Source organism: Trachypithecus francoisi, unplaced genomic scaffold (genome assembly GCF_009764315.1).
Source record: "Trachypithecus francoisi isolate TF-2019V2 unplaced genomic scaffold, Tfra_2.0 Lachesis_group20, whole genome shotgun sequence".
Lineage (NCBI taxonomy): Eukaryota > Metazoa > Chordata > Mammalia > Primates > Cercopithecidae > Trachypithecus > Trachypithecus francoisi.
The window spans coordinates 34863723-34891012 of record NW_022681466.1 but is presented as its reverse complement, the minus strand read 5'-3'; the positions used below and the strand labels follow the sequence as shown (position 1 = coordinate 34891012).

The 27290-nt window shown below is 39.2% G+C and overlaps 2 protein-coding genes across 8 annotated transcripts in view; one reads left to right on the top strand and one right to left on the bottom strand.

Moving 5' to 3' along the window:
* The first annotated feature begins 695 nt into the window (after positions 1 to 695).
* RNFT1 (ring finger protein, transmembrane 1) lies at positions 696 to 27290 on the top strand. Of its 4 annotated transcripts, none has more exons than XM_033183739.1 (9): positions 701 to 976; positions 2299 to 2651; positions 2961 to 3037; positions 5727 to 5827; positions 8048 to 8201; positions 9098 to 9256; positions 10242 to 10307; positions 12992 to 13093; positions 26938 to 27289. In XM_033183739.1, exons 1-9 carry the CDS (start codon positions 891 to 893, stop codon positions 27091 to 27093), a joined length of 1254 nt encoding a protein of 417 aa, XP_033039630.1. In that variant the 5' UTR covers positions 701 to 890; the 3' UTR covers positions 27094 to 27289. The 4 variants fall into 4 exon arrangements, with proteins under 4 accessions (XP_033039631.1, XP_033039630.1, XP_033039627.1 ...); XM_033183736.1 differs by having other exon boundaries at positions 703 to 976; positions 2299 to 2756; positions 26938 to 27286; XM_033183737.1 differs by lacking the exon at positions 26938 to 27289 and adding an exon at positions 14036 to 14898 and having other exon boundaries at positions 711 to 976; positions 2299 to 2756.
* RPS6KB1 (ribosomal protein S6 kinase B1) overlaps positions 16705 to 27290 on the bottom strand; it is a 64196-nt gene continuing 53610 nt past the window's right edge. For all 4 annotated transcript variants that reach the window (XR_004430705.1, XR_004430704.1, XM_033183721.1 and 1 more), the window contains 3 exons: positions 25815 to 25922; positions 21600 to 21712; positions 16705 to 20586 (listed from right to left, as the gene is read on the bottom strand). Coding sequence is in view for 2 of the 4 variants with exons in the window: in XM_033183721.1 (XP_033039612.1) it covers positions 20349 to 20586; positions 21600 to 21712; positions 25815 to 25922 (459 nt within the window). In the remaining 2 variants the exon portion in view is untranslated. The remainder of the gene's footprint in view (positions 20587 to 21599; positions 21713 to 25814; positions 25923 to 27290) is intronic.

Sequence of the window (27290 nt, the reverse complement as noted above, 5' to 3'; positions counted from 1 at the left end):
CACTCCGTTGCCCAGGCCGGAGTGCAGTGGCACGATCTTGGCTCACTACAACCTCCACCTCCCGGGTTCAATGCCTCAGCCTTCCGAGTAGCAGGGATTACAGGTGTGAGCCACCGCCCCCGGCTAATTTTCGTAGCTTTAGTAGAGACGGGTTTCACCATGTTGGCCACGCTGGTCTCCACCTCCTGAGCTCAAGTGATCCGCCCGCCTCGGGATTACAGGTGTGAGCCACTGCGCCCGACCTAAACTTCGTTTTCTTAACAACCTTTTAATTTTATAACAGTTTAAGATTAACCTAATTATTTTGAGGGCAGTAGGGTCCTCTATACCCCACACAAGACAGGTTTTTCAACTCTAACTTCTACTTCCACCCCACGCAGACTCTCTGCACCTCTAGCTTCTCATCTGTCTGGCGAGGGCCGATCCTCACAGACCAACTTCACGATTGTGAGGAAAGCTCAGCTCAGACCAAACGTCACCGCCCAGACAGACACAACTGGGTCAAGTGTCAAGCTCGCGGACACCCGAGCCCGGAAACCCTAACACTCCTCCAGGGGTTGGTTCTCGAAGCCTGAACATTTTTAACCTCAAAACGCCCAGGATCTCGGAGGCGTGCAGTGGATGCCACATAAATACATAACTCGTAACAACCACTTATTGTTTAGCGCTAGGCCTGCAGGCCTTTCTCCTGCGCAACCCGCTAGTCCTCGCAGCCAACAGACCCCTGCGGCCGCGAGCTCTCCTCTCGGCGCGGCGCGGGGGCGGGGCTAGGAGGCGGGGCTAGGAGGCGGAGCAGGGGTAGGGTGCGCGCGCGTGAGAACGTCCGGGGAGCGCGCGCGCCGCCGCCGACGCCGCCGGGCTGAGAGAAGAGCTTGCGGGGTTTGCGGTTGATGGTCCGACTGAAGGGCTGGAGGCGGCGTATGCCGCTGTTCTTGCTGTCGCTCCCGACACCTCCGTCAGCTTCTGGTCATGAGAGGTCAGGCCTGGGGGAAGCGGGCAGAGGAGGAGGCGGCGAGGGGCCGCGGCGCAGGGGGCTCTGGGGAGAATAGGCATTCGAGGCTCGGACGTGGGTGGAGAACTCTGCCCTCAGAGATTCCGGAAGAGTTGTGTTGACTTTTCTTCCCTTTTTTCTCCTCTTTCTTGTCTGTGCATGAAGGAAAGTGGGAGGGTTCTATGTTATTTATAGAAAAGACACTGAAACCCTGCTGTCCAACGTCGCTCTTCAGAGTTTTGACGAAATAACACCCGTGGCGTCGGGGCCTCGGTGAAAGCCTTTAGTGAAAAGCACTGAAACCCAAGCCGCCAGACACGGTGACTGCACCACTGTTCAGTCCTGGGAGTGAAATAGAATGACACAGAACATTCCCTGAAGTGAACTCTAGCCTCCTCCTAGACAAACGGGAAAAGCACGGCGGCGTGGGATAGGCTCTGCGTATCGTCAGCTGGGATGCCCACTCTGTTCTTCTGGTTCCAGGAGGTCCACACTGGATCATTTATTAGAGAGATCTTTCTCTGCTAGGGTCCTCTTTCCTCACACCCCTCCCTCCGTAATACATACACCACCGACGGTGGCATTTTATTGGGTCGACTGTGTAACTGCTTATTCAGACCAAAGAGTTACCTAGCAATTACATGGTGACTCCCCACAGTATCTATGCTTTAAATGTATTTAGGTAACATTCTTTTGCGCGGGGAGGTAATATTCTTGGTAGCACTATTAATTATTGGAAACTTTATGAGCTTTGGGAAAGCTGCTTGAGCAGAAAATATAATTTGTAGGTCACCTAAGTGCAGTGTTTATTATTAGTTACCTATGATGATAGTAAGGCATTAAGATTTAATGTCGTTTTTCTTCCTAACATTTCCAACCATTAAAAAATACTGACTCATTCTTCCTTATGAAACTTCTTTGATGTAGAATCTACATCAGAGATGAAACTGCTCCAGTTGGGCAAAGTAAATGTACCAGAGTATCCAGTGAGGACTGGTGCTTATTAACATCTGCTGGGCACCCATACTTCATGAGTGTTTTGCGGATGCCTTCTGCCATTAGGGAACTGGAAGCATTTGCAGCTCAACTTTTTTTTGGTAGCATATGTTCCCTAAAAGATCATTTGTGTAGGGCAGCAGAGCCTTGGCATTAAGGGAGAAAGGAGGACTCCAGTGATAAATAACCTGAAAATTCATCTGCTGTGATTATTTGCTACTCCTTTAGTGAATAAGGGATACCCAGTGAGGAATATATTGACGGTATTTAACTGCCTGTTTCTTTAGAATATTTTCTATTTGATTTTTTAGGAGACAGAGCCCTGAAGCAAAGACATCTGGGTCAGAGAAAAAGTATTTAAGGGCCATGCAAGCCAATCGTAGCCAATTGCACAGTCCTCCAGGAACTGGAAGCAGTGAGGATGCCTCAGCCCCTCAGTGTGTCCACACAAGATTGACAGGAGAAGGGTCTTGTCTTCATTCTGGAGATGTTCATATCCAGATAAACTCCATACCTAAAGAATGTGCAGAAAATACAAGCTCCAGAAATACAAGGTCAGGTGTCCATAGCTGTGCCCATGGATGCGTACACAGTCGCTCACGGGGTCACTCCCACAGTGAAGCAAGGCTGCCTGATGATACTGCCGCAGAATCTGGAGATCATGGTAGTAGCTCCTTCTCAGAATTCCGCTATCTCTTCAAGTGGTTGCAAAAAAGTCTTCCATATATTTTGATTCTGAGTGTCAAACTTGTTATGCAGCATATAACAGGTAGGGCATGATAAAACATTGACTTGTTTTCATTCCTAAATTCAGTTAATTTTCTTTCATTATTGGTAATCTACTTAATGCATTCAGTTACTTATTTTCTGTTAGCTTTTATTATTGTGTGTTTTTAATTTATGTTATTGTTAGCTTATATAATCCTCTTTGATTTTTTTTTCTTTCAATTAACTGGAACTTATTTTCTAACAGGAATTTCTCTTGGAATTGGGCTGCTAACAACTTTTATGTATGCAAACAAAAGCATTGTAAATCAGGTTTTTCTAAGAGTAAGTATAACAAGCAACTAAAAAATTATTAACTGTTTCTCTCCATAGATTTTAGAGAAATAATTTTGAGAGAAATAGGAAATAACTTTTGAAAGAAATAGAAAGTAATGGGATATATTGTAACATCCATGATATATTAAATTTGTTATCTAAATCCTGGAATAAATTATCTCTCCTAAAGCTGAATTCCTTCACCTTACCTTCTTTGTAAGAAAAAAAAAATTGGTTACTGTTAAAGAAAAAGTAGTAAAAAGGATTAAGAGCTAGAACACACGATTTGATCTGATTTGGTAAGTCCTTTCATGTTGTATGAGTTACTTTGATCATACTAAGTAATATCATCATTAAAAACTTTTAGTGGCTGGGCATGGTGGCTCACACCTGTAATCCCAGCACTTTGGGAGGCTGAGGTGGGCAGATCACAAGGTCAGGAGATCAAGACCATCCCTGGCTAACACGTTGAAACCCTGTCTCTACTAAAAATACAAAAAATTAGCCAGGCGTGGTGGCATGTGCCTGTATTTCCAGCTACTCGGGAGACTGAGGCAGGAGAATCACTTGAACCCGGGAGGTGGAGGTTGCAGTGAGCTGAGATCGCAACACTACACTTCAGCCTGGGCTACACAGCAAGACTCCGTCTCAAAAAAAGAAAAAAAGACCTGGGCTGGGCGCAGGGGCTCATGCCTGTAATCCCAACATCTTGGGAGGCCCAGGCGGGCAGATCACCTGAGGTCAGAAGTTTGAGAATGGCCTGGCCAATGTGGTGAAACCCCATCTCTACTAAAAACACAAAAATTAGCTGGGCGTGGTGGCGCTTGCCTGTAGTCCCACCTACTTGGGAGGCTGAGGCAGGAGAATTGCTTGAATCCAAGAGGCAGAGGTTGCAGTGAGCCAAGATCGTGCCACTGCAGCCTGGCGACAGAGTAAGACTCCATCTCAAAAAAAAAAAAAAAAAAAGAAAATTAAACCCAAGGAATTTTTCCATAACATAAGTTACACGAGCCCTATCATATAAATCATTGGGAAAAATAGGATGAGTTTCTAAAATTTCACCTTTAAGCAACTTTAAATGGCTATGCCTGTGTAAAGTATACATTCTAACCTGGAAATTTATAGTTAAACCTATCAAACTAGAGAAATCTTAATGATCTGAAATTAGTAAACTTCATTAAACTTGACTTTAAAAGTGAGATTACAGGCAAGGCACAGAGGCTCATGTCTGTAATTGCAGCACTTTGGGAGGCTGAGATGGGCAGATTGGTTGAGCCCAAGAATTGAAGACTAGCCTGGGCAACATGGCCAAAAAACCTCAATTCTACAAAAAATTAGCTGGGCGTGGTGGCACGTGCTTGTAATCTCTGCTATCTGGGGAGGCTGAGGTGGGAGGATTGCCTGAGCCCAGGTGGTTGGGGCTGCAGTGAGTTGTGATCATGCCACTGCACTCCAGTCTGGGTGAAAGAGTGAGACCCTGTCTCAAAAAAAAAAATAAATAAAGGGAGATTACAACCACTTGGGAGGCTGAGTTGGGAAGAATGCTTGCGCTTAGGAGTTTTGGGCAATGTGTCGAGACCCCATATAAAAAAAGAAGTGAGATTAAAACATTAATTTATTAAATTCTTATAATCTGGGAATTTTTTAAATATAAAACCTTGACAAGTGAATCAAGGTTAAAATGCATTTTGAAATTTTCTTTTGTGGGTGGGTCCATTTTTTTTCTGAGATGGAGTTTCACTCTGTTGCCCAGGCTGGAGTGCAGTGGCGTGATCTTGGCTCACTGCAATCTCTACCTCCTGGGTTCAAGCGATTCTCATGCCTTAGCCTCCTGAGTAGCTGGGATTACAGGCACGTACCACGGCGCCTGGCTAACTTTTGTATTTTTTTTTAGTAGAGACGGGTTTCACTGTGTTGGGCAGGCTGGTCACAAACTCCTAACTTCAAACGATCCGCTGACTTCGGCCTCCCAAAGTGCTGGGATTACTGGTGTGAGCCACTGCCCTCGTCCTGGGTAGGTCCTTTATGTCAGCTTGTGGAAGACCTGGCTTCTTTTTTTTTTTTTTAATTTAATTTAATTTTCCTTTTTTTTTTTTTTGAGAGAAGACTTGGCTTCTTTGAAACATAGGTAATGTTTTTCATACAGTGAAGAAACTTGTATTTTAAACATTTGTTTAATATATGAGTTGTGGCCGGGCGCGGTGGCTCAAGCCTGTAATCCCAGCACTTTGGGAGGCCGAGACGGGTGGATCACAAGGTCAGGAGATCGAGACCACCCTGGCTAATACGGTGAAACCCCGTCTCTACTAAAGAATACAAAAAACTAGCCGGGCGACGAGGCGGGCTCCCAGCTACTGGGGAGGCGGAGGCAGGAGAATGGCGTAAACCCGGGAGGCGGAGCTTGCAGTGAGCTGAGATCCGGCCACCGCACTGCAGCCTGGGTGACAGAGCCAGACTCCGTCTCAAAAAAAAAAAAAAAAAAAAAAAAAAAAATATATATATATATATGAGTTGTGTTTGGTCACTAAAGTTGTATAAAACAGTAACTGTGATGATTATGTACAGTTTAACAGATATTCTATATTAAGATTAATTTAGAAAAATATTCTAAGTTAATAGTCATTAAAGTAAAACAGTTTAATGATATTTAAAATTCTGGCAAAATCAAAGTAACATTATAAAATTGTTTATCTTTCAGGAAAGGTCCTCAAAGATTCAGTGTGCTTGGTTACTGGTATTCTTAGCAGGATCTTCTGTTCTTTTATATTACACCTTTCATTCTCAGTCACTTTATTACAGGTAATTAGAGGTCCAAATACACAATTACATTTTTAATGTAATCGTATATTTCATAGCACTTTGTATCTTACTTCACATAGTACTTATTGTATTCAGTTCAATTCGGTTTTTAACTGTCTCCTTTCACAAGCGAGAGCTTTTTTGAGGCAGAGTCTCACTCTGTCGCCCAGCCTGGAGTGCAGTGTCTTGATCTTGGCTCACTGCAACCTCTGCCTCTCAGGTTCAAGCAATTCTCCCGTCTAAGCCTCCTGAGTAGCTGGCACCACGCCTGGCAAATTTTTGTATTTTTAGTAGAGATGGAGTTTCACCATGTTGGTCAGACTGGTCTTGAACTCCTGACCTCGTGAACCGCCCGCTTCAACCTCCCAAAGTGCTGGGATTACAGGTGTGAGCCACTGCGCCCGGCCTCATAAGTGAGTGCTTTAAGTGACTTACTCAGATTTTGTATCCCCAGTGCCTTGTCACATAGCAGATGCTCAATAAATATTTAATTTTTTGATACCTGAGTTTTTGTTTATATATTCCATATATTTTTTTTTTGAGATGGGAGTCTCGCTCTGTCGCCCAGGCTGGAGTGCAGTGGTGTGATCTCGCCTCACTGCAAGCTCTGCCTCCCGGCTTCACGCCATTCTCCTGCCTCAGCCTCCCGAGTAGCTGGAACTACAGGCGTCTGCCACCACGCCTGGCTAATTTTTTGTATTTTTAGTAGAAACGGGGTTTCACCATGTTGGCCAGGATGGTCTCGATCTCCTGACCTTGTGATCCGCCCGCCTCAGCTTCCCAAAGTGCTGGGATTACAGCCTCCCAAAGTGCTGGGAATATATGGCGTGAGCCACCGCGCTCACGCCATATATTCCATATTTTTAAAGTACCATTAGGTTGTTATTGTTGGTCTTTGTTTCTGAAAGTAAGAACACTTACTAAATGACAGTAGCTGATAAGTTTCCGTGTCAAATGGCAGTATTCTGAATTTTCAGCTTTTACTAGAATATTAGAAGACCTTGTTTCACTGGAGTTGGAGAGATGGGCAAATCTGGGATATAGTTTGGAGGTGGAGCCAGTATCCCTCAGATGGACTGGATTGGGTAGGTGGGTGGAGAGAAGTAAGAATGACCTCTGGGTTTTTACTCTAAGCAGCTAGGCTGGATGGTGGTGTCATTTCATTGGGTTGAGGAAGGAACTGATTTTGAGGAGAAAAATCAGTAATTTTGTTTTGAACATGTTAAGTTTGAGAGGCTAAGTAGAATTGTTAAGAAAGTGGTACCAAATATATGTCATGAACTCAGGGTAGAGGTTAAGGCTATAAATTTTGGTATCAGGAGCATATGGTTGATATTTAAAAACCACAGGACTGGACAAAACTAAACCAGGAAAGAGAGAGTGTAGACAGAGAGCCCAGTACTGGACATGGCCACAATTAGAAGAGAAACAGCAAAGGAGACTAAGAAGAAACCATCAGTGAAATATGAGAAATAGTCTAGAAAGAGGCCGGGCGCGGTGGCTCAAGCCTGTAATCCCAGCACTTTGGGAGGCCGAGATGGGTGGATCACGAGGTCAGGAGATCGAGACCATCCTGGCTAACATGGTGAAACCCCGTCTCTACTAAAAAATACAAAAAACTAGCCGGGCGAGGTGGCGGGCGCCTGTAGTCCCAGCTACTCCGGAGGTTGAGATAGGAGAATGGTGTAAACCCGGGAGGCGGAGCTTGCAGTGAGCTGAGATCCGGCCACTGCACTCCAGCCCGGGCGACAGAGCAAGACTCCGTCTCAAAAAAAAAAAAAAAAAAATGTCTAGAAAGAAAATTATTCAGGGAGGGAAGACGGAAAAAGAGAAGTGACCTTGAAATTTAGCCATACAGAGGGAGTTGATGATCTTGACAAGCAACTCACTGAAAGAAAGAGATGGAATCTTAATTGGAATTGGTTAAGAGAAACATGGCAGAAGTTTGGTATTGATAACTCTCGTTTACAGGCTAGAAAGGTGTCAACTATGACAAACTGAAGACTTTTTCCTTATTCTATGAAGGGAAGATCTAAAATCCATTCTAAAAGTCTCTCTAAAATAAGCAAAATGATCCTCCATTCCATTATTGTGAACTCTGACATCCTGCCAAATTCATATTTTTTACATATCAAAATATTTGTAGCAAATTAAAACCCTTTATTAATACTTTACGTTTGTATGTTGCTCTGGTAAATTCTGATGTTTTTCTTTTGGTAGCTTAATTTTTTTAAATCCTACTTTGGACCATTTGAGCTTCTGGGAAGTACTTTGGATTGTTGGAATTACAGACTTCATTCTGAAATTCTTTTTCATGGGCTTAAAATGCCTTATTTTATTGGTGCCTTCTTTCATCATGCCTTTTAAATCTAAGGTAAGAAACTAACTTATGCTTTATTGGAGTGATGTTAACGAATCACATTAATGCTATTAGTCTTTGTTTAAATGAATCCTCCTTTTGCAATTTTTCAGTTTGCTAACTAGCTTTAATTATCTGTATTATTTCAGCTTGGCAACCATTTGTTCAGGCACTTGAACCTGATTATTAACCTATTTGGATAAAATCAGAGTTATATTTGTTTCAGAATAATTTAAAAATCAGTCCCCACATCATATATGGGAAACTATTTAGATTTGTACTTCTGTTCTCCAAGGCATTATCAGTTGACAGTTGACTATATACAATTATTCAGTGGTTTCCCATAGGCAATTAAAACTTTTAAATTTTTATAATCAGCAAAAACATACTCACATAGGTTTTACTTGCAATATACATAAAACATTTTCACTATATATATATATTTTTTTGAGACTGAGTCTTGCTCTGTTGCCCAGGCTGGAGTGCAGTAGTGTGATCTTGGCTCACTCCAATCTCCCAGGTTCATGCAGTTCTCCTGCCTCAGCTTCCTGAGTAGCTGGGATTACAGGTGCCCACCACCACACCCAGCTAATTTTTGTATTTTTAGTAGAGTCAGGGTTTCACCATATTGGCCAGGCTGGTCTTGAACTCCTGACCTTAGGTGATCCGCCCATCTCGACCTCCCAAAGTGCTGGGAGCCACCATGTCCAGCCTAGAAATTCTTTCAAAGCAGACCACTTGGTGACTGTAATATGTGAGAACCAGCTTGAGTTTCGGTCATAATCATTATGAAGATTAATTTTATAGTTATTTATATTATTGTATCATATACTCAGTGTTCTCAGTCTAGTATTGTTTGCGCTATGTAGTTAAGTAGTTTGGGTAGATCTATTTGTTTTCTTATTTTTTAGGGTTACTGGTATATGCTTTTAGAAGAATTATGTCAATACTACCGAACTTTTGTTCCCATACCAGTTTGGTTTCGCTATCTTATAAGCTATGGGGAGTTTGCTAACGTAACTAGATGGAGTCTTGGGATATTGCTGGCTTTACTCTACCTCGTACTAAAAGTAGGTAACATTACAAATCTTGTCACTGCATGATTCATATTAATGATTACTGATACATACTACTGTTTTCCTCTTTAACAGTTTTATAGTTTATCTTCGTATCACTAGTTTGAAGTAATAGCAGGTTCTATTTCTGTTTAGAAATGGAGAAACAGAAATAGACTATCTTAATCCAGCGGTCCTCAGTTTTCATTGGAGGGAAGGGGAGTAGACTTTCACATAGTGTGGATTATCTAAGTAGGGAAAACAAGTGGAATAGAACATACCCATCCTCGGTAGTAACACTGTCATACACATAATTCTTAAACTAGTAGAGTACCTTGTCCTGTTCGCTCCATGCCTGTGCCCTCAACGTAATAATCACTTTATGAAACTTTAAAATCTAAATATTGGCCAGGCGCGGTGGCTCACACCTGTAATCCCAGCACTTTGGGAGGCTGAAGTGGGTGAATCACGAGGTCAAGAGTTCAAGACCAGCCTGGCCAACATGGTGAAACCCCATCTCTCCTAAAAATATGAAAAAAAACTAGCCAGGCATGGTGGTGGGTGCCTGTAGTCCCAGCTACTCAGGAGGCTGAGGCAGGAGAATTGCTTGAACTTGGGAAGCAAAGGTTGTAGTGAGCTGAAATCATGCCACTGCACTCCAGCCTGGGTGACAGAGTGAGACTCTGTCTCAAAAATAGTAATAAAATAAAATCTAAATGTTAAAAACGTGAATCAGATAAAATTACTTTGACTTTGACATAGTTGTTTGTATTTGTCTTGATCAAATTGTTACTCTAGGTGTTTAAATGTACTTCAGCTTGCTGATATGGCTCAAATCTATAAATTGAATAAAATATTCAGCACAAAATGATTAGTTGTGACATATAATGAGCATTAAGTTAATATGAGGATTTGATGTTACGGGGTTACAGCTTTGGTTTTTGGGTTTAGCAGATAGGACTGTTTGAATTAATAAATGATCTCTTACTTCCCTTTTCAGCTTTTGGAATTTTTTGGGCATCTGAGAACTTTCAGACAGGTTTTACGAATATTTTTTACACAACCAGTAAGTACTTTTTATCAGTTACGAAAAACACCTTCACCTTTCTTCATTGCTAAAATTTTTTTAGTTCAGCAGTTTTACAAGAATGGATTTCATAAATGGATGATCCTTTTCTTTTACTTTGATGCTTTTCTAGTACTTTGGCACTTGGGGCTATAATAATTTAGGAGTTTTATCTCTGTGATCAGATTCTTGAATCACACATTGACAACCACCTGCTAATTGTTGCAGTGCTTATATATTTGAACTTGTCTCTTGCCCTTTCAATCCATTTGACATTTTTAAGGGCTTGTAAACCCTTAAAAATCTTATGAACTTTTGTTCCTCTTTTTTAATCCACAAATGGGGGCTTTGTGTGTTCCTATTAACTCCTTATTCACCTGTGAAAATCCTTTGACTATAATTTATTGTGTATGTTTAGAAAGCTCATTGCCAAAAATGATGTCTCTTGCAGTTTTCTTACTGGAGCAAATTTCCCCATTGCTCGATTATATGTGCACAAATAAGTTCATGGCATGAAATTTAACAATTGAGACTCTGATGTCATTTATAATATGATTATGTGATTCTATTGATGTTGCAAATTGCAGTGAAAGGATGTCATAGAGAACCCTAATTTACTACTTAGTAGCCTGAAAGGTTCCCAGTACCTACATGTGGTCACCAGATTTCAGGGTTTGATTCTCAACTTTGCAGTCATTTCACCAGGGCTCAAGGAGACTGACTTAAAAGAATCCCAACAGAATAATATATTGTAAAAAAAAAAAAAAAAAAAGTTTTATGTCTACAAAGTAAACCAGACTAACTGGCCAGGGCATCTTTTCCCTAAGATAGAGCTAGCAATGTAGAAACAAACTTTGCTACATCCTATGTAAGTTTCTTTCTCTAGACAAGACATAATAAAATTCAGAGAGTTCAGCTTTGTCCAAGTCAGTTCAACTGATGATTATGTGAGCATCAACCATTTTACTATAATTGGTCTTGTAAGATTTGTGCTGAAATACTCTCAAGAAAATACCCTGATATTCTTTCTCTGAGACAAACTATAGAGAGGATATCAGTCATCAATACTTTGATTTGCTCAAGTCTCCTTTACCAGGGAAATGGCAGTTACTATCTGGAGAGGGAGTCTCCAAGATGCCAGATGAGTAATTTTTTTTTTTTTTTTTTTTTTGGTTTTTTTTTTTTTTTTTGAGACGGAGTCTCGCTCTGTGGCCCAGGCTGGAGTGCAGTGGCCGGACCTCAGCTCACTGCAAGCTCCACCTCCCGGGTTCATGCCGTTCTCCTGCCTCAGCCTCCCGAGTAGCTGGGACTACAGGCGCCCGCCACCTTGCCCGGCTAGTTTTTTGTATTTTTTAGTAGAGACGGGGTTTCACCGTGTTGGCCAGGATGGTCTTGATCTCCTGACCTCGTGATCCGCCCGTCTCAGCCTCCCAAAGTGCTGGGATTACAGGCGTGAGCCACCGCGCCCGGCCCAGATGAGTAATGTTTTAAAAGCTTGTCAGCATAATTATCTGCACACGTACTTTGCTAAATGATACCTTACTGAAGGGAAATTGACACCAAGATCATCTAACAGTATTCTGACTTGTTTCTGAAATCTTCATCACCAGTCTCAAAAAAACCTAATTTTTAATATCTTTTCCCTTTGAGTTTTACTTTGATTTTGATGTTGTTAGCCTGAGACGTTTTAGTACAAGAAGTTTAGGCAACTTCAGATATGTTAAGTCATGTTTTACCCTCATGACCGTGACTGAACTTGGGTGTTTTTACTCTTTAGTTACCTCTTCCCCATCATTTCTACAGAAAGCGGGTTTCGTCTGTAACATTTTGATTTCTCCAAATTTCACTGAGGGTTATTAACATCACATCTAGTTAATGCCTAAGTTCTGAATCTGGTGAGGAAGTTAAAATCTCAGAGACGAGAAACTTGTTATTAGGACATTAGAAGATAATTCAAATAATTGCATTTTTGTTCAGTTAGTTTTCACAGTAGTTATTTTACCCAGGTGACATTTACAGTTGCAGTTTCTCTGTAAAACTTTTTCATGTTTAGCACTAAATGCTTTTTATAATTTGGAATAATTTTTAGACCTAGTGACAGAACACTCTTCAGTGGTCCCTAAGTTGTCTTCATATTGCAGTCACTTGGAGACCTTTCAAATAATAGATTACTGGGTCACATCCCAATATGTGTGGTCCTACTGAGTCAATATTGTGTGGAACAGAGGAATCTATTTTTAAAGCAAGCTTTCCACATGAGTTACATTCAGCCAGCCAAGCTTTGGCTGGATTGATTTTATGAACCACTGCTGCAGGTAATAAGTGAACTCCACGTGGCAGTCCAGCATCAAATAATACATGGCTATAGATTTTATAATAGTTATGTTTCAGATTGCTTAGTCTCTTAAGCCAGTTATGTTGAATTCGAAGCACTATCATCCTTTGGAAAGCTAGTAGATCTAACAATCTTCCAAAATCCTATTATGTATTCTTTATTGATTTCATCTTGGTACACTCAAGAGGTGGTTCGGTATATGTGGTTCAGCTTTGAAATGTTTGTAACCTTTGGGAAGGTTTTCAAATGCCTGGTTCCAGGGAGATTTAACAAGTACAGCATCACTTATGTAATTTGAGAACAGGAAAGAAAGAAATTTGTAGATGAACAGAACTTACTATCTTCATAGAGTTATGGAGTGGCTGCCAGCAAGAGACAGTGTTCAGATGTGGATGATATTTGTTCAATATGTCAAGCTGAATTTCAGAAGCCAGTTCTTCTCATCTGTCAGGTAATTATATTTTTAAATTTAAAAACCTAAATACAGCACTTTTCTGTGACTTGCAAAAGTCACATTTATGTTTGTTGTAAGGCAAAAAAAAAAATCTAGTGTTTAGTGGAAGGTAGCATTCAGTGTACATACTAGTAATTTATTCATTATCAGGGGATTGGTGGATTGGCTTTGTCCCTTATATTCTGAAAATTTTTATGCAGAGGAGTGTATGAAAGGGAAAAATAATTTAACTGGCAGATTGAATACCAAAGTGATTAAAAAACAGGCTATTTTTATAATTGGATACTAGCCATTTAGAACAACACCATTTGTTACTGGATTGTGGCCCTTTCCTACACTTTATGGCAGTTACTAGTAACTCTAAGACTTTAAGCTGTTATCACACTTAATCTTAAAAGTGTCACCTAAGTATAGCTTTTATGGTTAAATGGATGGTACAGCCAGAACACTAGTGCCAATCATGCTGCTCTTTGTCTTCTTGAATGTCTCATACGTTCTCCATTTCCACAATTGTAAAATGAGGGGATTAGTGCTCTTCAAAATCCCTTTCAGGCTGGACACAGTGGCTCACACCTGTAATCCCAGCACTTTGGGTGGCCCAAGTGGGTGTATCACCTGAGGTCAGGAGTACGAGACCAGCCTGACCAACATGGTGAAACCCTGTCTCTACTAAAAATACAAAAATTAGCTGGGCATGGTGGTGGCAGGCACCTGTAATCCTGGCAACTTGGGAGGCTGAGGCAGGAGAATCGCTTGAACCTGCGGAGGGTGGAGGTTGCAGTGAGCCGAGATGGCACCATTGCACTCCGGCCTGGGTGACAGAGCAAGTCTCCAGTCTCCATCTCAAAAAAAAAAAAAAAGAATCCCTTTCATTCCCTACAATGTGATGGATTTAAAGTGATTATCAAGTATAAAATCTAATTCTTAATTCCATTACAGCATATATTTTGTGAAGAGTGCATTACCTTATGGTTTAACAGAGAGAAAACATGTCCACTCTGCAGAACTGTGATTTCAGACCATATAAACAAATGGAAAGATGGAGCCACTTCATCACACCTTCAAATATATTAAGTTGTATAAACTATTAAGGCCACAAAATACGAATGTCATTTGGTCATAGTAACTACTGATAAGGCATCAGAATGGATTTTCAGGGCTGCAAGAAAAATGTTTCCAGATGGTTTTAGAATGTGAGACTTACGGTCCAATTCACCAAAAGATTAAATGAAAGAACCCTATTTAAAAAATATATAATGTTCAACCTAATGTATATGCAACATTTATTCTATTCTAATTATTTGACAGGTAACTGCAGTGTTAAATTGTAAATGTGTTTTCTTAATGTTACCAAAACAGCAATTTGAAATTAGAACCAGTGGATTTAGAGAACTCAGGTATTCTTTCCTGACATTGTTTTCAGAATAAAGAATATTTTTCATAATATTTTAAGATACATACTATCTAAAAGTAGAATTTTGTTCAGCATTGACTTTTATAATTCCCATCCTAAAAATTAATATTTTCATAAAATTTGTATTTTTAAATGAAAATTCTAAATGTTATATTTTATCAGTAACAGATTTTCTAAGTGAAGATTAATTTACTGAGGATGATACATTTTAGTATTGTATTATTCTCTGTAGTAAGACTAGTAATCAGTGAAAATAAATGGATTCATTTTGTCTGTGGACGTCATAAATTCTTCCTGCCATCAGCTTTAATGTTCATGATCATGCTTTTTGTATAGTACCATGGAGTATCTTGAAGTAACTATTAAAATAATTCATGTGGATTACAAACAGCTGGCTTACTTCATGATTTGAATAGTATAAAAAACAAGACAAATGGCCAGGCATGGTGGCTCACACCTGTAATCCCAACACTTTGGGAGGCAGAGGCAGGAGGACTGTTTGAGCCCAGGAGTTCAAGACCAGCCTGAGCAACATCCTATCTCTATTTAAAAAAAAGAAAAAAGTTTCAAGACAGATGCCCTAAAATCTTAGAAGAATTGCCCTTATAATTAGTCTTCTCCATAAAAGTTTTGGAATTTTATGCTTGAATCACCATCAGTTGGAAGATTAAAGCTTGCACTGAGAGGTGGTCATGAGGTTTTTATAGTGTGGTTTTTTGCCTCTAGGTATTTGTGCAGGGTGCTAGAAAAGGGAATGAAGCACTTTCTCCCCTTGTTACCTCTAAGGAGGAATCTGAAATCTAAAACATGTCTGAAGGGCTGCTAGTGCTTATATCTAAGTTTAGAGTACATCTATCAGTTTGTAGTCGAGGAAAAGGTGGTAGAAAGGAGAACTTAGGAAGCAGAGATAGAAAACAAATTTGCTATACTGGTAAGACAAGCTAAACCAGCACGTGGATTAATAAGGATACTGACCAACTGGTTATAGAAGGCACTTTCATGACTGTATGGCCATCCAAATTGACAAATGAACATTAGCAAGTCTGTACCTTTTTTTCTCCAGGTAAATACTACCAGGTTCTAAGTACAACTGTATTCAATTATAGTATATTTCACTTTGTTATCTACTTTGAGACCCACTACAAATATAATTTAAATGGCTTTGTGGTGATGCTAATAGTTGTATTATTTAGGTATACAGCAGAGGATGGGTGAGAAAAACAATTTGGGATTACAATTCGGCTGTGAAGGATAGCCAAGATGACTTCCTGTTCAAACAAGAATAGCATTTTACTTCAGCCCTATTACAATACCTATGTAATACATTTGTTTACCCTGTAACTATTCAGACAGTACTGTTTTTTAATGTGTTTAAATAACCAAGGAGGTGCATAGTGGGTTTATTTTTTTGGGGAATGCAGTTTACATATAAATTGAAAAGGGAGAAAATCTAATGGAGCTATGCCATCCAGTAACAGTGCTGATGAACTGGAAGCATTTCTTTCATCCCTCTATTCCTTCACCTCAAAAAAAGGTAATATAGATTCAGAAACTCATTTACTCTGAATTCAAATCATGACTTCTAAAAGATTGTTTTACTAGTATTGGTATGCTACTATGTTGTATAGCAAGGTCAAATCAGTTTGAGAGCTTCTGTAGAGAAATTCCCTTGGCAAGTGTGGTATAATTACCTCACAGGTAAGAAGTGGTTCGTGCAAAATACCCAGCTTACACTAGATATACTGAGACATTAGTTAAAACAGATTTGTTCACTACGTTATTTTGTGCATACACATCCAATTATCAAATGTAGCTGACCAAGTATGGCTGAACAAATTGTTGATTGTTAGCACAAGAAGGTCTTCCTAGAGTTTTTTGTGAAGCTAGCTTTCACGTAGGTTGTTACATGTATTTTTTTTAAGTAAACAATTCATGTCTACTATCTGACATAACTTGAAAATCAAAGATGTGTAACATTTAACATAAAAATCAGTAAACTTGTTACATACTTAAATAGCTTCAATTTCTCAGCAGAACAGCTTTTAACCCATTCCTTATAGTTTATTTATATGACAACTTGAACACATCTGATATGTTAATGAAAATAAATTATTTAAACCATTTATACACCTGATATATATACTAATTTCTTCCTATCGTAGGATAATAAAAAATAAATCACTTCTATTTTATGTTCATTCAAATTTGCATTTAATTTCTATTTACATTCATTCAATCCGAAATCAAATAATACAGTAAACTAAATACAAGATGAAAAGCAGAAAAGGTGTTACCCTCATAGCACTCCTAATAAGGCAGCTGAAGAATTTTATTTACTGATAGATGCAAAGCCAACTTGGGATAGGAGAAACAATAGTTTAAAGAGCAAACACAAACATAGACGAACCCATCTTTCAGATGTTATTCCAGATAATCCACTGAGATAATACTTGTGCTATAATGTTAAGAATCACACAAGAAAAAGTACTGTATTAATCAGCAACAGACCACAGGTTATGTGTGACAAATACTTTTGTGATAGTTTGTCCAGCTTGCTAGTGTCTGTCTACTCGTGTGAAAAAGGTAGATGTTTGGACATTGATGTTTTTTAAAAATTAACCACTTTTAAAGCCTTAAAATCTATTCTTCATAAATTCAACATTTCTCAAGGGAATAATCTTAGATCTAGCCCTTGTAAGCTAGGAACCATATGATTAACTGAATATTCAAAATAGGTCCTATATTAAATATATAATCCAAGGCTCAGTATATTAATACTATCTAAGATGCATCTTGTTTATAATCATTTATCACCTATAGTAAAGAATGTTGAATTTATGGAATATCATACATGCATCCTCCACCCCTCCCCTCAAATTATCTCCTATCTCAAAAAATAGTATGGAAAAATCCTTCTTGAAGGATTCAAATTAGTTAAGACCATAAAAGGGGAAAAAGAACATAATTTTCCTAAAAATCTGGTTCAAAGTTCAATAATTAATACTTTACATTGTTAATCACAGCTGGTTTATAAATCCCAGTTTAGTTATTCTGTAATGCTACAAACCTTATAAAATCAAATTAGTAAACTTCAATTCAGTGATTATATTTTAATTAAAAAACAGCATGTATAAAATAAAAAAATATCCTGTAATAGCTGATTTTAAAGAAAATAATCAAGTGATGAAAAAAAAGCACTTAATCTCTTTTATACACTTACCTGGTATAATCATAAAGAACCCTCTTAGAAACTCAAGACTAGTAATATCGACATCATATTTTAAACTATGCTTGGATTTTTACAAATAAATATAGATAAGCCATATTGCATAGGTGTGTGCTTTCTGTCTGTGACACTAATGTGACACTTGACATGTTTTCACAGTCATAGTAGGGATATCCATTTATGAAACAAGTTCTCAATAAACTTTCCACAGCATGGGAAATAAATTTCACTTAATAAATGTGAAGTCAGAAAAACGATGTATTTGTGTGGATGGTAGCTGTGCAATTAATGCTTTTTATGCAGAAAAGTTGCAGTGTTTGCCACTATTGCTGGCACTACTAATTATGAAAATGGTTTAACTGGGGTGGTTATAGCCAGCCAATCACAGTGCTCATGTTACTAGCAAATAGGACCTAGGAGGAATATTTTGGTGAATAAGTTTCACTGGAATTTGGTCAGGCAGTCAACACTACAGTTAGTAAACATATTTGAAAACAAGTATCAAGAGTATCACAAGCCATTTACAGTCTGAAATAATGCCTGTACATATCACCATAGCTTTTCGGGTTCTGTTTTTTCAGACATCACAAATTGTCAGAGAACAAGGATCTGCACTTTAAAGTATAATTTCTGCCCTTAATTATTATTGTAGCTTCTAATTTACCAGCAACAGTCATAAAGTTCTCAGTAGGCTGCTGCAATAAGGGAGGAGGGGTAAGAGGGAGTGATTTTTTTAAAAAAGGCTTTCTGTCCAAAGATGAGCTTTTATCTATTCTTTCAATTATTGCCACAATTGAAAAGGTATATTTCCAATCATTTTTCATGGTTCTGTTTTTGCTTACTGTCATAGGATTTCATCCCATCTCATTTGAGTTGCAATTTCAAAAAGCAAAGCCTTGCTCTTTTCTGACTGAATTCAACATGCATAAAGAATTTTATGGCTTGGATCCTATGGCTCAAAAAGGTTTGAAAACATAGCAAGCAGCATCTATTTAAAAAAATCCTAGGGTTGCAAAATACGACAAATTGACTTTGCACACTCAGACTGAAGACGTTATAAAAGACAAACAAAAAGAGGTGATAGAACTCAACTGCAACTGCATGATCATCTATTATACCAGTATGCACTGAAATATATTTTTATAAAGCTCTGCAGATATTAAACCCTTTCACCAGCTAAAGTCATGGAAACGCTCTCTTTAAGGCAGGAAATATTTAAGAAAGGTAAAGTTACCTTTATTTTTATTCTTTGTACCTGTAAATCATTTATGTAGATTTTGTTACAATTTCAAAAACATAGTGTCCTGTTAACATGTTTCCTAAATTAAGTCACTAAGTTTTCTTATTTACTGTGGAAGACATTCATCAAAAGGCCATCAAATATTTTTACAATCAAAAAATGTAGCCCCAGTATAGGAGAAAAAAAAATAGACCTTTTTTTTCTTTTTAAAACTGTTGAGAAAAAAAATATAAGGAAAGTAGACAGCACAAACAGTAGAAAGAAGTAAAACTGAAAATCTTACCAATTTGCTGTAAAGAGATTAAACAGAGAGTGGGCCACAGCAACACCCTCTTCCCCTGGATATCCCTATCTCCCTCACCTTGCCGACCGCAGTATGTATTTTTTATCCTGACTCTCTTTTGTTCTTCAGCCAAAGGCTGAACACGTTTGGCGTCTTGAACCAAATACTGGTATAAGAACAGGTGGCGATTTTTTTTCCAGTGCAATGCAGGCCCGGGACAATGATGAAATGTAGGACATACAACTTATGCCCATTCCAAGGCTTCCAGTTAAGCTTAGCACATAGCAGTACTGCAAGTAGAAATGATTAAATAGATTCTTTTTTGTTTTCTCATATTACAGACAGGTATTGCAGCTGGGTTACTGAAAATAAACCCCAGGTCCACCCCAATCCCTCAAACGAGCCACAGCTGTGGTTAACAATGATTCATTTGCATTTTATTATTTCACCAAGAGAAGAAACAGAAGTTGTCTGGCTTTCTTCACACCAACCAATAATTTCGCATTTTAAAGTTTGGGATGTTTTTCATAATGAGCTGAATCAAAAATCTATTTGAAAAATATATATTTATATAAAAAAAAGATTCAGGTTGTTTGCACGTAAAACATCAATTGGTAAGTTTCTTTTGTCTTTGATTCCAAGTTGCTGGAAAAAGTTTGACCAAGCTTGCATGCTAATTTGTCCTTAGTTGCAAGTATTATAGGCAATTTTGTACTTTGCCTAATGAAAGGATAACCCTTCTTCGACACAATCAGAACTCAACAGTGATTCAGGAGCAACATCCTACCCTTAATACTGTCAGTTTCGAGTCATCAACATGAAAATCCTTGATAAGGTTGAGAAGATGTCGCGAGGAATCAATTACTTGATGTGCCTAAGAGTTCAGCAATACTATTTTGCTTTAAGTTTTTTTTTTGCACCATTGATTGATTTTTTAAAATCCATGTTTATTTTTCCTCTGTCCAAAGTGTTTTATGTAATGACACTGACTCTCTGAAACTGTCATTTTGAGTCGTTTCACTTTGCAGGATGCTCACACATCGCCCACTCAACCTTGTTTGCCTTAAATTCATTAAAAACATTGCTCTGTCATAGATTCATACGCAAGTGCTCTGGCCGTTTGGATATCATGGGAAAAGCTTGTTTTTTGTATGGCCCAGAGTTCGGCTGTCGTATTGGAAGTGGTGCCGATGCTTCCCCACTCATTGTCACATCCATCTGCTCTATGCCACTTGTTTCCATTGGGTATTCCACAGGTGTCTGAGGATTTGCTGTGCTGGCCGAAGCACCTCTTCCCCAGAAATCCCCAGGAGAAAATTTGACTGGGCTTTAAGACAAGGAAGAGCTATCATTCATTTGTTTAAGGGTCATCTCAGCAAGACATATTTCCTTTACATTTAAAGGGAGTGGGGTAATATGACATTTATTTTCATTTAATTTTATTTTCATGTGGATTAGCACAAAGGCAAAAGTTGAACCATCTCTCGGCCGCTAGATTAACTGCTAGAATTTCCTAACCAGTCTCTTTACCTCTACACCTGACACCCAAACCCCTCAATGATATATATATTTAAATACATATTATATATATATCATTTTACTCTCCCCTGCTCAAAACAGCTTTCTATTGCATTTAAAATAAAATCCTTTTCCAAACCTCTGCCCTTCTCCTCACTTACCACACACTCCAGGAACACTGATCTCATTTCCAGGAAAAGGACAACTTTTCTCCTCCCTCAGGGCTTTTGCATTTGCTGTTCTTCTGCCTGCAACATTCTTAAACCTTCTATTTTTGTAGGGCTGGCTCTTTCTGTTCACTGCTAGATGTTACTACACCAGGGAGGCCTTTCTCTGACCACTGTGAGTAGAAGCCCCCTTGTTTTTCCTCTGCTGTCTACCACTACATTCTTTTTTCCCCCTTTTAAATTATAGCACTTAGCACTACTTATATTTTTGTATATCCTTTGTCTATTGTGACTCTCCCACTACATTGTAAGCTTCATCAGGACAGGGACAATTACTGTATTATAGTACTGTACACACACACACAGAACATGCAGCATGCAGTGCTGGTGCTCTTGGTGCACAATAAATGCTGAGTGAATGGATAAAGAGAAACATTTGCCAGTGTGGCTGCTTACTTTCAGGAGGGAAGGTAAACCATATAACATCACAGATTAGTCAGACTAGTCCTTTGCAATGTGAGATATAGATGTGCTTATGTTAACCAAAGAGAACATGACAGTTCTTCATTTATGTAACTTGGCATAAATTTCTTAAGCAAACACTCATAGGTTGTAATAAAAAAAAAAAAAAAGAAAGAAAATAAGAGTGAAATACCTGACAGGTGTTCGTGGGCTGCCAATAAATCTTCGAGGTGATCGGATTTTTGGTTCAAAGGAAAACTTTTCTTTCACACTTTCAAGTACAGATGGAGCCACATATGTAAAACCCTGAAAAACAGTAACAGTGGACTACAGAATGGCATTTTGTCATATATCTGAAGAAAATGGGGCTGTTCAGTCTGACATACCTACACAATGATGCACACCTTTATGTGTACAGTCTCCCACATCCTCAACCTCATTTTTAGACCTGTTAACTTCTTTCCAGCCATTTCGTGAGGCACACACTTCAAGAAAACAGAATTCTATTGAGCCTGATTGCTAGCAAACAAAATTCCACCCTGCTGACAGGAACAGAAAAAAAACAGGAATATTCAGGCTCCATATGAAGATGTTAAATACGGCCAGGCACAGTGGCTCACGCCTGTCATCCCAGCACTTTGGGAGGCCAAGGCAGGCAGACCACCTGAGGTCAGGAGTTCAAAACCAGCCTGGCCAATATGGGGAAACACCGTCTCTACTAAAAATACAAAAATTAGCCATGCATGGTGGTGCACGCCTATAATCCCAGCTACTTGGGAGGCTAAGGCAAGAGGATCACTTGAACCTGAGAGGCAGAGGTTGCAGTGAGCAGAGATCACAACACTGCATTCTAGCCTGGGCAACAGAGCAAGACTCCATCTCAAAAATTAAAAAAAAAAAAAAAAGATGTTAAATACTAGGAGAAACATAAAGAAACTTCTAGTGTTTCTAGCCACAGGCATGTAAGCAATTAAGTTTATCACCCCAAAACAGTTTCTCATAATTAGGCCAAAGTAAAAACAATTTTCTGACTTGGCATCAAAGTCAGATCTGGTGATCTTTCTGGTTTTATGCCAATGACTAGACAGAATTTGTGTTTTGTTTTAAGAGATGGGGTATCCCTATATTGCCCAGGCTGGAGTGCAGTGGTGTTATCATAGCTCACTACAGCCTCAAACTCCTGGAGCCAAGCTATTCTCCCACCTCAGCCCCTCAAGTAGCTGGGACTATATAGGCATGTGTGATCTCTGTCCAGCTACAATTTGGTATTTTCTTGATGAATAAGTATCAACATTTCAAAACCTTTCAGTTGTAATAGGCAAAAATGCAGTTCTGTTCATTTTAGTTCTCTCTTGGACCTTACTATTAGGCTACCAGCTGTCATTTCTCTAGCTGTCAATGTTCATTCTTTTAACCATCTTCACCTATCTTCTATTTATCAAAATCTATGAGTAAGCATATGTGTTACAATAAGTAAGACTCAACAAAGCTCTGAGTGAAGGCCCAAAGAGTGAGGTGCAATTCTGAAGTACATATGAATTGTGACAGTTATATGTGAACTTCAGAGAATAATGTTACAAACATTGTAGTGAACTAAAGCTGTAACTACCATGAGGTACAGGCTGTGCCTTAATCATCTTTGAATTTCCTCTAATTATGTGATGGGGTCTTACAACAGGAATTGAAATATTTGTTGAAATGAGGTTGCTAGAACCACATTATCCAGATAAGTGGGATATCACTATATATATATGTGTGTGTGTGTGTATATGTGTGTGTATATATGTGTGTGTGTGTGTGTATTTTTTTTTTTTGAGATGGAGTCTCGCTCCGTCGCCCAGGCTGGAGTGCAGTGAGGGGCACGATCTTGGCTCACTGCAACCTCCACCTCCCAGGTTCAAGCGATTCTCCTGCCTCAGCCTTCCCAGTAGCTGGGACTACAGTCATCACGCCTGGCTAATTTTTGTCTTTTTAGTAGAGACAGGTTTTCATCATATTGGCCAGGCTGGTGTGGAACTCCTGACATTGTCATCCACCCACCTCAGCATCCCAAAGTGCTGGGATTACAGGCATAACCCACTGCGCCCGGCCTATTTTTTTATTCATGTTTAAAGAGATCCACTTTATGTACAGAATTCTGGCTACAACCTAACAAATGAATTGTTCTGTTCATCAGTTAGCCAATTTAAGTAATTATGAAAAGCTCGATAATACCGTAACTGGCAATGAAAGCTTCAATATCTCACTTTTACCGCCACAACTTTGGATTTCTTGGTAGCTAAATAAAATGCTTCTATTTTGTGGGTGAAAAACTGTCACATAAGTTGAAATTCTGCAATGTTCAATTGAGGAAAAGGTCTCTATTTTAAATCAAAGGTATAAATTCCACATCTGTAGTACATGAGAGAAAAAAAGATGCCAAAATTAAAGTGATTCATGCCCACTTCCATAACTGAACCTAAGATTTTACTAACAGATGCCGTAACTTTGATCATGCACCATCAAACTTGAATTTAAAACCATGCAGGCACTCACTCATCTTTTATCTCTTATGTAATTAATACTGTAAGATTATATTTTTGCCTATGTGCTCTATATTACTAATTTATAGGACTATTATTATTCAGTGTTGTTTACTCAAACTATACTATACACAACTTTTGCATTCCATGCTAACTTTATTTTTTTAAATTAATTATTTTTTTTTGATACGGAGTCTCACTATTGCTCAGGCTGGAGTGCAGTGGCATAATCTTGGCTCCTGCAAACCTCTGCCTTCCGGGTTCAAGTGATTCTCCTGCCTCAGCCTCCCAAGTAGTTGGTACCACAGGTGCACGCCACCACACCCGGCTAATTTTTGTATTTTTAGTAGAGACAGGGTTTCACCATGTTGGCGAGGCTGGTCTCGAACTCCTGACCTCAAGGTTATAGGCGTGAGCCACCCTGCCCCAACTCCATGTGAACTTTAGAGCTTATTTCCCATCCCATAAGATACAACACTACTTCTATTACATAGTGAGCAGTGTGGGGAAGAAAAGCTTGAGAATTAAGTTAGTGACAAATCCAGTGAACTCAAAAACAGGGAAAAAAACACTCCTAAACAATTATTTTACCCATATTCTGTTATCCCTAGAGGTAGTCCAAAAAGGAATGACAAAAGAAAAAAAAGGATACAAAATGAGATAGATGTTCATGTGACATATTAAGTACAGTAATAAAATCAACAAGCATGTGATATTTTAGCAAAATAGTATGCATTCACGGTCATCTGATATAAATCCATCATTTCTGTTGGCCAACATCAAAAACCTTTACTCTTCTGAGGAGACAAGCTATAAATCTATACAGGCATTTCTATGATGAGAATTCACTATTACATATGAACCAATATATTTTGATGTCAAATATTCACAATTAATGTTAAAAAATCCCCTACTTGGCCGGGTGCGGTGACTCATGCCTGTAATCAGGCAGGTGGATCACGAGGTCAAGAAATCAAGATCATCCTGGCCCACACGGTGAAACCCTGTCTCTACTAGAAATACAAAAATTAACTGGGCGTGGTGACACGCGCCTTTAGTCCCAGCTACTCGGGAGGCTGAGACAGGAGAATCACTTGAACTCAGGAGGCAGAGGTTGCAGTGAGCTGAGATCACGCCACCGCACTCCAACCTAGCGACAGAGCAAGACTCTGTCTCAAAAAAGAAAAAAAAAATCCCCTACTTATGTTAAGAGTACCAAAAATAGGGCCAGGAATGATGGTTCATGCCTATAACTGTGGTACTTTGGGAAGCCGAAGTGGGAAGATAGCTTGAGTCCAGGAGTAAAATAGTGAGACTCTGTCTCTACAAAAGAAATAAAAACTTAGGTGGATGTGGCACCTATAGTCCAGGTACTCACAAGGCTGAAATGGGTGGATCACTTGAGCCTGGGAGGTCAAGGCTGCAGAGAACTGTGATCACACCACTATACCCTACACCTAAGCCTGGGCTACAAGGTGAGACCCTGTCTTAAAAAAAAAAAAAAAAAAAAAGAGTACCAAAAATCTACAGCTGTTTCAGGAATAAAATACATGTAGTTAGTGTGAGGTTTTTCTCCTCACTGCTAAGACTAATTTTTGGTTGAGATGCTAAGCCAAACACCATTTTACGTCTGTGGCCCAACCAAAAAAGGGAATCATACTCTCCAAAGAATTGTACATTCCCACCCTAATTGCTAAAATAAAATGTTGGATTATGAAAATCAATTTTGTAGGTATCAGTAAGTTATAAGGGCATCGCTAATTAAAAAAAAAAGTGTGCCCAGTTACCTACATGAACTGCAAAGCAAGCAAACTGAATTTTCTTATCCAAGAGCCCATCCTCATACTTAAAATTTCCCATGACTACATGGAAATTCTTTCACTTACCAGAAAGACCTGATTGGCACTTTCACTGAGAGTTGAGTCATCTGGGCTGTCGACAGGTGTCTGACGTGTAAACTTGGAATCAAACTGACTTACATCCTCTTCAGATTGCTTTATACAAACAAAATAATTTAGAAAATAATAAATAGTCCATATTACATCAATCAAATGCACTGTAAGCTCTGGGAGCTCTTTTCGCAGGGGTTAATTATAATAAAGTAATAGAATAGTCTTAGCAGGCACAGAATGAAGAAAAAAATGCAGGTGGAAAGTACTGAGTCAAATTACATCTTCAAATCTTAAACTTGCACTCAAATAGATTTTAGTACAGAGTTATTCCTATTAAAAATGAGAATATATTGACTGGGCATGGTGGCTTACGCCTGTAATCCCAGCACTTTGGAAGGCTGAGGCAGGCGGATCACAAGGTCAGGAGTTCAAGACTAGCCTGGCCAACATAGCAAAACCCCGTCTCTACTAAAAATAAAAAAAATTAGCCAGGCATGGTGGCATGCTCCTGTAATCCTAGCTATTTGGGAGGCTGAGGCAGGAGAATTGCTTGAACCTGGGAGGCAGAGGTTGCAGCAAGCAGAGATCGTGCCACTGCACACCAGCTCAGGCGACAGTGCAAGAGTCTGTCTCAATAAAAAAAAAAAAAAAGTGAATATATTGAGCTCAAAACAAGCTGGAAAAAATGTTAATATCAATTTCCCGTCTCACAAAGCTTCAGTGTGCCTAGTCCACTGGCTAAATCCCCGTTTAGAGATAATTAGTTCATTTGGCCACTGCAGGTTTGTAATAAACCTGAAAAACTACTGAAGCAGAGTTAAAACATGAATAACACTGATGAGATGCTCCAATTAAAGTTTCTTCCCACAGTGTGTTTCATTCCTTTAGAAATCTAAAGGAGCAAAAATAATTTTCTATTCCGCATGGTTTGTAAGTTATATTTCCCTGTGAAAGTATAGTTATCACTTCAGTTCTAACCATGAGATCCATTTATTTAATTCCTTCTTTCCCAAAATATCTGGTTAGACTCTTGGGCCAAATGTAGGAAGTAAATAATAATTTAGAATATCTGACTTAATACTGAAAGATGACCACACTGACCTTATAATTCTCTCAGAGCCCAGACTGTGAACCTGCACTCCCTGGAGGAACGGCTGATTCCAAGTTTGGGGAAATGCACAACATAAGCATAGAACACCAGTTTCCTTATTTTGCTCTCTGGTACAACAACAGCCCACGTGCTCATGTCAAAAGGACTCAGAAACCAACATGAAGACACACCCAGCATTCACTGCACCCAGCATTCAACAAAGGGAAACACTGAGCATCAATAAAGACAACTGCCAGGCGCCGGGGCTCACGTCTATCATCCCAACACTTCGGGAGGCAGAGGCAGGTGGACTGCTTTTGAGCTCAGGAGTTGATGACCAGCCTGGTGAACATGGCAAAACGCTGTCTCTACCAGAAACA